At 33.3% G+C, this 10,684-nt stretch overlaps 1 protein-coding gene across 1 annotated transcript; it reads right to left on the bottom strand.

The window, feature by feature from the left end:
* Positions 1 to 4,300: 4,300 nt before the first annotated feature.
* On the bottom strand, positions 4,301 to 8,756 carry LOC145037809 (putative glucuronosyltransferase PGSIP8). Its single transcript, XM_078986536.1, has 6 exons — positions 8,410 to 8,756; positions 8,170 to 8,314; positions 7,381 to 7,636; positions 7,019 to 7,220; positions 6,772 to 6,919; positions 4,301 to 4,995 (listed from the first exon to the last, which is right to left on the bottom strand). Exons 2-6 carry the CDS (start codon positions 8,250 to 8,252, stop codon positions 4,413 to 4,415), a joined length of 1,272 nt encoding a protein of 423 aa, XP_078842662.1. The 5' UTR covers positions 8,253 to 8,314; positions 8,410 to 8,756; the 3' UTR covers positions 4,301 to 4,412.
* Positions 8,757 to 10,684: the final 1,928 nt, after the last annotated feature.

Raw genomic sequence — 10,684 nt, forward strand, 5'->3', positions numbered from 1 at the left:
CAGGTCCTCAGGAAAGTCAAAATTTAGTTTCTTCAAATGATCTACAAACCTTTGCATTTTCTGCATGTGGGCCGTGATGGTCTCACCATCCTTCATTCGGGTAGTTATCATGGAGGAGATAATTTCATACCTTTCTAGATGAGCACTTTGATGGTAGCGGTCCATCAAATCCATGTACATCTCAAAAGGGTAGTGGTCCTCGTAGGAATTTTGGAGCTCAACTGCCATAGTGGCCATCATGATGCATGCTACCTTAGTAGCATCCCTTTCATGTGCCTGAAATGCAGCAATCTCCTCTGGATTAACAGTTGACTCATCAATCTCCCTTAGCTCCTTATCAAGGACATATTCTTTGTCCTCATAGCGAGTGACCATCCTGATGTTTCTGATCCAATCCATAAAGTTGGATTCATCAAAGATGACTCTCCTACAAAGATTCATGAGAGAATAGGAGCCAATAGGGTTTGAGCCAGAAGCATTGTTATTGGAAGACATCTGAAAATAAGAAAGAATAGATTAGATTAGATGTAAAGATAATCCTTAATAATACACCCAAATGTAATATTAAGGCTAGGACCCAACACAATATTTTATAACTTATAAGAGGGATGTCGTAATCTAAGCTATAAGATATTTGAAGGTAGGTGAATGACGATTGACCAATTTCCACCATGAAAAACAAATTTTTAATTGGTTTAGAAACTCCTAGATTCTTTGAGATTCATCAAACTTTTCAATGACATGTTTCAATCTCGAGTGTGCCCTTCAAGTTTTGTGACTGGGATGCCTGGATCACAAAATAAGGTGTGAAGTAACCATGCAAATTACTTGGTACCCTTAATGTACTACCCCTCAATCGATGTGTCGGTTAACCACACACGCTCGATCGATACTATGATAAACATTAAGTCACCTTTTGCCTACCTTGAAAAGTCCATGTTAGTGTTCCGGTTAACCACACACGCTTCATTAACGACTTAATCAAAGTGCAAAGTGTAATTTCATGGATTAGCACCTTATTCACATTTTCCTAAAGTAACTAAGATTGGGAATTTAATAAGGGTTTAGTTACTTTAGTATATTCATCATACTTAAATTAGAATTATAGTCCTTGTCCTACCTTTTCGGCTAACGACCCTCCACCGATCAAGGAAGTGTTGGGTGAGAATGGACACCCATTAAGTTGTCATTTTATATGCAACAACCTTATACCCCCCCTTTATAGACCGACTTCGTGAATGAGGCCTAGTAATGGTAAGAAGACTTTATATATATATATATATATATATATATATATATATATATATATACACACACACACATTATTATTATTATTATTATTATTATTATTATTATTATTAACTTATAATATTATAAGGGTTGAATTTTAATAATTAAAATTCTAAGGGTTGGAACTAAAGTTTTAATATGACTTTACTTGTTCCAAAACTTGAGGGCAAGTTTTGGAAACTTTCAAAACTTTACATTTCTCATAACTTATGAGTTAATTGAGTATTAAAATGAAGATTCTTCATTTTTATAACTCATATGTTCTTATAATGGTTTTTAATTAAAGTGTGACCTTTGGTTTTCCATAACTTGAGGACAAGTTATGGAATCCATTAAAACACATCGTGATCAAGAATTAAACTACCAAGGAGGTTAAAAATAATTCCTATGATCATCTAATCTCATAAGTTCAAGAACATGATTATCAATAATTTCAAGAATCATAAATAACTTATATAAAACTTGTAATTTTTGATAATATCCATTGTAAATGGATTAGCATAAACATTACACCATCTAAAACATGTTTTATAACACCAAAACAGTTTAGGGTAATGTTTCTAGTCCATTTCCAGTAGCAAAACTCAAAAATCTGGACACTACACCCTCTACTCGTCGAGTGCATGAACAAACTCGAAGAGTAATATGCATTTCTTCATGGACTCGTCGAGTCCCCTCATGGACTCGGTGAGTTCATACGTGCAATGAACAAAAAAAATTCAATTTTCAAGCTATTTGCATCAAGTATCAAGTAAACAAGCCTAGGCTCTGATACCACTGATGGGTTTTGAACATTCTAACACTCCTATGGTGTACATGCAACCCTATAAACCTTGGATCTATGTTTGACTAAGATACATGGAAATAATTATTTTTCCAAGGTTCTTATCCTAACTAGCATGACATGGGGTACTTGAATCAAATAAAGCTAGTAGAATTACTTACCTTGTAGTAGTAGTTGATTGCTTGTAGTTTGAGAGCCTAGCACCAATAGTGTTGATGCCTCAAATGGAAATCACAAATCACCACAAACTTGGAAACCTGAGAGAATAGTCACAACCTTTCTTGAAATCGGCCCTCTTAGTATACTCACCACCACTAGTGTGATTTCAAGAACCAAAGCCTTCTTTATATAATGTGTTGGATTAGGGTTACATCCATGTGAACCAGCTGGTTTGTAGAAAAACCCGGTTAAACCGGTCAAAATATACCGGTTGAACCGGTTAAACCTAATAAAATCACATGAAAAAGAACCATTTACATAACAAACTTTGGTATTTTTTTTCAAATCTATTTAGTTTTCTCTAAATAAAAACATATGGTAAATTTTATAAATTTTTTTGATGTGTTTGTATTCATCTAAAACTATATTTTTTTCGGTATTATACTTTATTTTCTATCATACGTATATGGATTGATGTAAAACACTAAAACTTATTGTTATATGTTATTTTAATATATTTGGATTTATCTACAACTTATTTTTATATGTATTTTTAATGTTTGAACTTGTAAAATCAAATTCATAATTTATATATTTATATGTGTAGGAAAATAGAAAAAAAAAAAACATGAAAAATATAGAAACCAGTTCACCTGGCGGTCGAACCGGTTAAACCGAGAACCGGTCACCATACCGATTCAATTAAAAAACCGTTTTTTAAAACATTGCTTTTGATCTCTAAATTAATTATAGATCCACACTAATTAAATAATATGATTTTATATAATATATTAGAACTTATAATATATTAATAAATCATAACTTATACTATTCTCAACAGATTATCCATAAATTGTTCGGGTGAAGTGCAACCCAAATGGACCATGTCGGGTCGGGTCAAGTACATACCAAATATAGTTATGGACTTAGACAATATATCAAACAGTATTAGCATTGGTTCCGATATGGTATCATTTCAGCATTAGGCCGACAATATGATTCCGACTTGAGGCCGATGGTTTTGTTCCGGTGAGAGTTTGATGATAGCAGGGTGAGTGAGAGCCAATAGCAGTAATGGTTGAGAGTCACTGGTAAAGTGCCAATAGTTGATATGCATAATTGTATGTATGGTGCATGCTTATGGATGGTAGATTTGGCAGATCGACGTTAGAGCCAACAACTTGTATGGATGCGTTGTATGTATGGTGGATTATGTGATATACTGGGGAAACTCACTAAATTTATGCTTACAGTTATGTATTAAATATTTTTCCAGGTTATTCAGTACAAGAGTTTGGCAGGACTGTACAAATGCATCAAAGATATATGTTTCCGCGGTTTTGTAATTTAACATTGATAACGTAGGGTTTTTAATCAAATGAATGTTATTTAATGGTTTTGACATAAAGGTTTTAATTGGTCGATCTATTTATAAAACAAAAATCTCTTTGTAATTTTTGGTACGTTACAAATTCTTTGTATGTTGTTGAGTTAGTTGCATTGTACCATAAATTGCATATCACTATAAATGCTTGCTTCCCAGTAAAACTGCTACATAATGTGATGAAAGCATACATCTTCGATCACTTGTGTTATATATATGCATGTTTTAACTTGACATTTTCTCATTTTCGAAAAATATACGGTCATTAATTAACTTGTAAAATTATGCCTACACATTATATATTGGAAAATTTGATTCTTAATTAACTTGTAAAATTATACCTACACATTATATATTGGAAAAATTGATTCCAGCTACTCAGCATCGCTATTACGAGTTGTTATAAATTCAACATCTTTGTTGTCTTTGACCTTTTTCTCTTTCTCTTCCTTAAATATACTTCAATCATTGAAAATTCACTTCCCATGCATGCTGCATGGATGCAACTTTCAAGGTTTTAATTTATTTGCACATGTATGTGATCTAAATGTGATAAACTTTTCATTGGAATTAGCTTTTGTACTTTAATTACATGTACCCAAACCCAGCTCAACATTTTTCATTCACGTCCTCTATATATGTTTCAAAGATGTTTGCATTCATCCAAAAGTCAACATGACACAAAAGCAAAAATCTCATTTCTATAAAGAGGCTTGACTGCTTGAATACAGTATGATCACAACTCGACTTTTTTTTTTTCATTCTAATTTACGTATGTTAATTTGTATTACGTTATCAATATAATTTATTAAAAGGATCAGAAGGGTGAGTTGGGTCAACGAGTCTATTCGACAAGAAACCTTCCCTTTCAAGTGAAATAGTGTGGCGTGATGATATAATTTTCTCCAAAGAAATCCACAAAACTGGTGCAGCACAAAAAGCATATGCAAAAACAAACAATGCCCTCACAACACCATCGTTATACCAGGGGCAAGCCATAACCAAAAGAACACCAATGAACCCTACCCAAGGGGTCAACATAGGTACCACCGGAAGAAGAAATACCTTGATGGCTACACATGAGAGAGCAAACGACCCTAGTAAGTATATCCCCCACCCTATCATTGGATGGATCGTATGAGGGATTACCAAAAATGGGACTACGTATGATGTCATCATAATCGACAACATCACCACCGCTTTTATAATAATCAGGCTTCTACTCTGGACTATAATTATGCTTATGATCATATTCTTATCTCCACCACAACGATACCATAACTTGCTAAGCCAGCTTGGGCGTGCCAAATGGGTGATTGCTATAATTCCTAGGTAAACTAGACCTTGGATTAGTACAACAGGCATCTCTGAATCGTACCTAGACTCAACAATCAAGATCAGAATTAGAAATTACATATGGATCCATAATTGGGATACCTACGTTCCCCTTAATAAATTAAACACTACCTACATACCATTCATTGTATATAATAGGTGGTAAAAATCGTTCAATGGTAGCTTGGCGGTCGACTGGAGTCAAACGATTAATCAGTTTGACGGGATTAATCGGTGATTAATCAAGGACCCTAAATTACTAATAAAACCATTTCAAAATTTTAATATATTCTAAGAAAATTAGTATTTGAAAATTTAGATTTTTAAAAATTTTAAATGTTTAAATATTTGGTATAATATTTAAAATTTTGAAAATTTAAATAAGAAAATTTGAAAATTTAAATTTTTAAAATTTTTCCCGCTTAGGAGCGCCAAACACCGCTAATCTCAATCAGCTGCAGACCGTCAAGTGATTAATCTCCAACTAATCGGCCGCCAAGGCTAATTTGTGCACAACACACACACACACAGATATATATATATATATATATATATATATATATATATATCCAGAAAAGTCCTAATATTTTGGTTAAGCTCATGAACAATTCCCAAATTTTTTTTATACAAAAAATTCCCAATTACCCGATAAAAAAAATTCAAATCAACATTTTTTTACCGACTAACTATTTTTTATCCGGTTACCTTCAGAAAAATCTCATAATTTGACCAAGTTTATGAAAAATCTCATTTTTTTTTACTTCGACTATTTTACCTTTTCACTCAAAATCTGAAATTTTTTGGTTGAAATTATGAATAGGAATAAACGTCACCAAGCACCATAAAACTAACGATCAAAGTCCTCTATAACCAATTATTTGCCACAAAACAATGCTGTTAACATTATTTTGAACTCTTCATCGTCCATATAATTCATTTCTCACACAAATTTATGCTACAAGTATTATAGGATATTTAAATTATTAGTTGAATACCTTATTACAATCTACCTAAAAGTGGGTTAACAAAAAATCAACTATTATGTTCATATAAGAAACCATAGATTGATGACAAACTAATCAATATAATAATATGTTATGTTAAATTCTAGAGAAAAACATAAGTTTTATCCTTAAATTTTAAGCATGTACGAAAAATTCATCTATGGATCAATTACTTCAAAAGTTAATATATTCAAAATTTTGAGGTCAAAAACACCAAAAGTGTAAAAAATTTGATGTTTGTTTTCTATGGATCCACTTCTATGATCACAACTTGTAACATATATTTGTGTGGAAAATGGATTATATCGATCACGATGAGTACAACATGATGCTAACGATATTCTGTGGAAAATAATTGGTTAAAGAGGACTTTGATCATTAGTTTTATAGAGCTTAATGGCATTTATTCCTATTTATAATTTCAACCAAGAAATTCTCAATTTTTTTTAGTGAAAAGGTGAAATAATTGAAGTTAAAATAATTAGAACTTTTTCATAAACTTGACCAAATAATATGGATTTTTCTGAAGGTAACCGGGTAAAAATAATTTAGTGGTAAAAAGGGGTTAATTTGAGTTTTTTATCTAGTAATCGTGACTTTCTGGAAAGAAAATAAAATTTGGGATTTTTTCATAATCTGGACAAAAATATTAGGAAATTTCTCATATATATATATATATATATATATATATATATATATATATATATATATATATATATATATATATATATATATATATATATATATATATATATATATATATATATATTGTAGGTAAAAGATGTGTAAATTATTTAGTGTTATATCATACATACCCTAGAGTCTGTTGACGTTGTTGATGCCATTGGATGCCTAGTGGTAAAACAGGCCATGACCACCAGTACCAAGGCTTCAGCCATGGTGCACTAGGAAATGTGATGACACTATTTGGTCCACATGGTATACTCCATCTTAATTTCAGATCTGTATATAATTAACACGTATATAAATTAACAATATAACATAACATAAGTAATAATAAAACATAGATGTATGCATGCCGATATATAGAATGGTACTTACAATAATAAGAAGCGTCCATTTGGTAGCCCAATGGGAGTCTAAAAGTACCATCAAGTTTGGTGCCATTAGGTGGTGGATGGAACATGGGCTGATCAAGAAGACATGGGAAGTAACCTCCAATAAAGCCTTGATCGGCTGCATCTGGATTATCTCTTTTAATATCTAGATCATGTAACATCTTCTTAAATACCATTAATGATGGCTGCATATGTAAATGCAAATTAATATCAATTAATCTACGTATACTAAATAGATTAATTTAATTGATAAAAAATTTAAAGGAAGCACGTACTAGCTGCTATATTATATTATATATATATATATGTAAATAAATAAACTAATTACAAATGTACGATACATACCTGCAAAACAAAGAGGCCGGTATGGAAGATGCAAGGGTTGATGAAGACTGCACAAAAGTGGCCACATTGAAACAACTCATCTGTATTTTGAAGGAAAAGATTGTCGGCATCCAGCATGATCACTCTTTCATATTCTACTAAGCTCCATGCATACAACTTGTTTAGTGTTAGTTTGAATCGGTCATGGTTGCTCTCGCTTTGGTATGGGTTGTTTAGGTTCTCAACTCTCACCACCTTTTCCCCATCTTCCTCCTCCCTGTATGTAGTCGCACATTATTAATTTATTAACTAACAACTTAATTAACATGTATACTTATAAGTAGTTGGTCCATTTTGGTCCCTAAATTATTTTCGTAACTTTATGAGGGAAAGAATTCAGGGGCACCCTGTCTATTTAGTCCCATAGATTTGTTTTAACCGGTTTGCTTGCAACATCCACAATATTTGACACATCAACTATGACATGGAAACCAACTTACTTTAAGGATATAGATTTACTTTAAGAGTCATATATGGTTCGTCGAAAAACAGTTCTCAAGCTTTTGAAATGACAAGGTTTAATGCAGGAAGTATAACCCTAAAAGCTTTTAGAATGTCGTCTCCTTTGGGCTTAAGGTTTCTCTTGCTTTCTGACCTTTGGGTAATGGAATTTTAGAAGAATGAAATGCCCAAACATAGGTAGACCCAAGTAAGATATCAAAGAAAGCATGGTGAAAATGAAGATCAAATCCGGGGTGGTGTTGAAGTTTGCAAAATTCAAAAGGGGTAAAATTAAAGGGATTGGCTTACCTAAAGCTAACGCATGTTGTGAAACATGCAAATAAGAAATAGACTGAACCGAAGAGGGTTGATTTTGCGACATCATTCCACATGATCAAATCATTTATCAGGAATCCGCTTTGATCGAAATTGTACCCATAATCCTCGTCGTTTCCTTTTGAAATAACAATACAATCAAGATGAGAAGAAAATCAATAGAAGCCTAGATCAGAACAAGAAGTGAAGCAATATAAATTTGTTTTTTCTTACTTGGGGATGAAATGGAAGGAAAAGAAATCGATGTCTCCTTCTTCGATCTACTATTATGTCTCCTTTTCTTTGTTTTGTTGTTAACTCTCCTTTTCTTTGCTTTGTTTTAATAACAATCGAAAATCAGATCTTTATTCTCTTCCTTTTGCCTCCTGGATCTTCTAGTGTTTTTGGGTGAACATATATTAGCAAATCAGTTCTTGTAGTAGCGACATGACCATATAGGTCCGCGGCCTCCTCAGATACATCGAGTCTGCTTTTTGATCTATTGGAGGGGGAAGGCGAAATGAGGAGGAGGTGCCACTTTTGGGGTTTTGCATATCCTTTCAAAATTCAAAAATGATGTAATAGACCGACAAAAACGAGTTTGTTTCCTCGTAAAGCAAAAAAAAAATAGTTTTAGAACTAAATTGACCGACCCTAGAAAGTCCATACGACAATTATGCCATTTCCCCTTATTAATTTATTAACTAACAACTTAATTAACATATATACTTATAAGTAGTATTTCCTTTAATTAAAGCTTAATTTTGAATATATATTAGCTAGGATATCAAAATCAAAAATACATTATATATACGTATATGGGTCAGGTAGCTAGCTACCTAGATCATTAATTAAGCCGCTAGTTTAATCTTTAATTAGTTAAATAAAGAAAGTTCTGATCGACTGAGTGTGGAGGACTTTGTTGGTTGGCTAGCTAGTGGGTACGGCTTAGCTAATTAAGAAGACACGATCTAGACAAGGGTATTGCGTTTGAGAATGAGACTGTGGATGATCATCAAGTTAATTAATCAATTTTATCACATAATTATATAATAAATTACGGGAAAATGACATATATGTCCTACGAACTTTCTAGGGTTGGTCCATTTAGTCCTTAAACTATTTTTATGGTGTTACGAGGGAACAAATTAATTTTTATCGAGTCGATTATGTCATTTTGACCAAAGTGAAGGGGTCACCCGGTTACATTGACATATGTTGACCAATTTTCCCACATTGAATTTGAATTTCGCTTATGCGTCAATATTTTTTTAACACCCTGTTCCGAATCGTTTACTAATTTAGGGTTGTGACTCGAAGATCGGTTATCATAAGACTTAGGGCCTTTGGGAAAGATGGATTTCGACCCATTGAGTGTAGGTAAGGTAAGTTAGATGAGCCGGAAGTTCGGTTTGTGTTTTGGAGCCAAGGGGTATAGCGGTAAAGTGTCAATATGGGATTTTTATGCATTTTGGATTTCAGCTCGAGAAGTCTTAAGACAAGGATTAGTTAATAGAAGTGTATCGCTTCTTGTTACCTTTTCGTGGATATAAGGATCATCGAAATGGGCCCAGAATGAAGGAGTTATGGTCGATTGAAGTTGAAGCATTTTGGAGCTTGTTCGAGTACGCATCGTGTAGAGGGTGTAATGATTGTGGGTTGCATCTAACTACGTCGGGCGTATTCACGAGTACACGGGTCGTAGTCCCTTCAGCTTGAAACCCTAATTTTTAGGGTCTAACCCCTATTTAACCTTATTATATTCTTAGGGCTTTGCCTCTTATCAGTCTCTATATCTCCTAAACCCTAATATCGACCCCTAGCTACCAATTTTGAGTTCTTAAGCTCTTGTGAGGAAGTTTGGTGTGTTCTTGAGCATTTTGAAGAGAGTAAAGGTTGTTGAAGGAATCATCACTTGAGTGGAGCTTGGAGATCTAGAAGTTACTCATCTTTTGCAACCTATTGAAGGTAAAAATCTCTTATCTTGACATTTCTTTGGGGTAGATCTAGTTTGGGATTGTTTATGGAACATTTTGGTCTTTTTGGATTGTCTTTATGTGAATGAGTTTGCTTCACAAGTTTGGTCACTAGATCTGGATGTTTTAGGGATCCCAATTGCATAAAAAGGAAATCTTGATGGTTGATATCTACCCATGCATGTGTATTTAGCTCATTGGACGAAGTTATGAAGCTAAGGCTTGGATTTAGGACCCATTGAGCCATGCAAAAGCTCATAGTTAATGACTTTATGGGTTGAGTCATGATTTGGAACTAATTCTGAGCATTGGACGTTTTGGCTTAAGGGTTTAAGACGTTTTCTGTATAAGTTAGGAACATATAGCGTATGCGAGGCATACATCTTGGTACGCAACACTTACTAAGTCAACCGAGTGTATGTTGGGTGTACCAACTAAGTACGTGAGGCGTACTCAATCTGTTGGGCTTTCTTGAATTGTTGACTCTTGGACCTTTGACCATTGACCAGAAGTTTGATATGGATTGACTAATG

Source organism: Lactuca saligna, chromosome 3 (genome assembly GCF_052625555.1).
Source record: "Lactuca saligna cultivar CGN05327 chromosome 3, ASM5262555v1, whole genome shotgun sequence".
NCBI lineage: Eukaryota > Viridiplantae > Streptophyta > Magnoliopsida > Asterales > Asteraceae > Lactuca > Lactuca saligna.

Bases quoted from the DNA above. Each gene is read 5' to 3' on its own strand.
- LOC145037809 (XM_078986536.1), bottom strand. From the start codon at position 8,252: ATGTGGAATGATGTCGCAAAATCAACCCTCTTCGGTTCAGTCTATTTC. The intron at 7,637-8,169 runs GTAAGCCAATCC...GACTACATACAG, and splicing joins ACAACATGCGTTAGCTTTAG to GGAGGAGGAAGATGGGGAAA. The intron at 4,996-6,771 runs GTATGTATGATA...TGTTGAGTCTAG, and splicing joins CAACGTCAACAGACTCTAGG to GTACGATTCAGAGATGCCTG.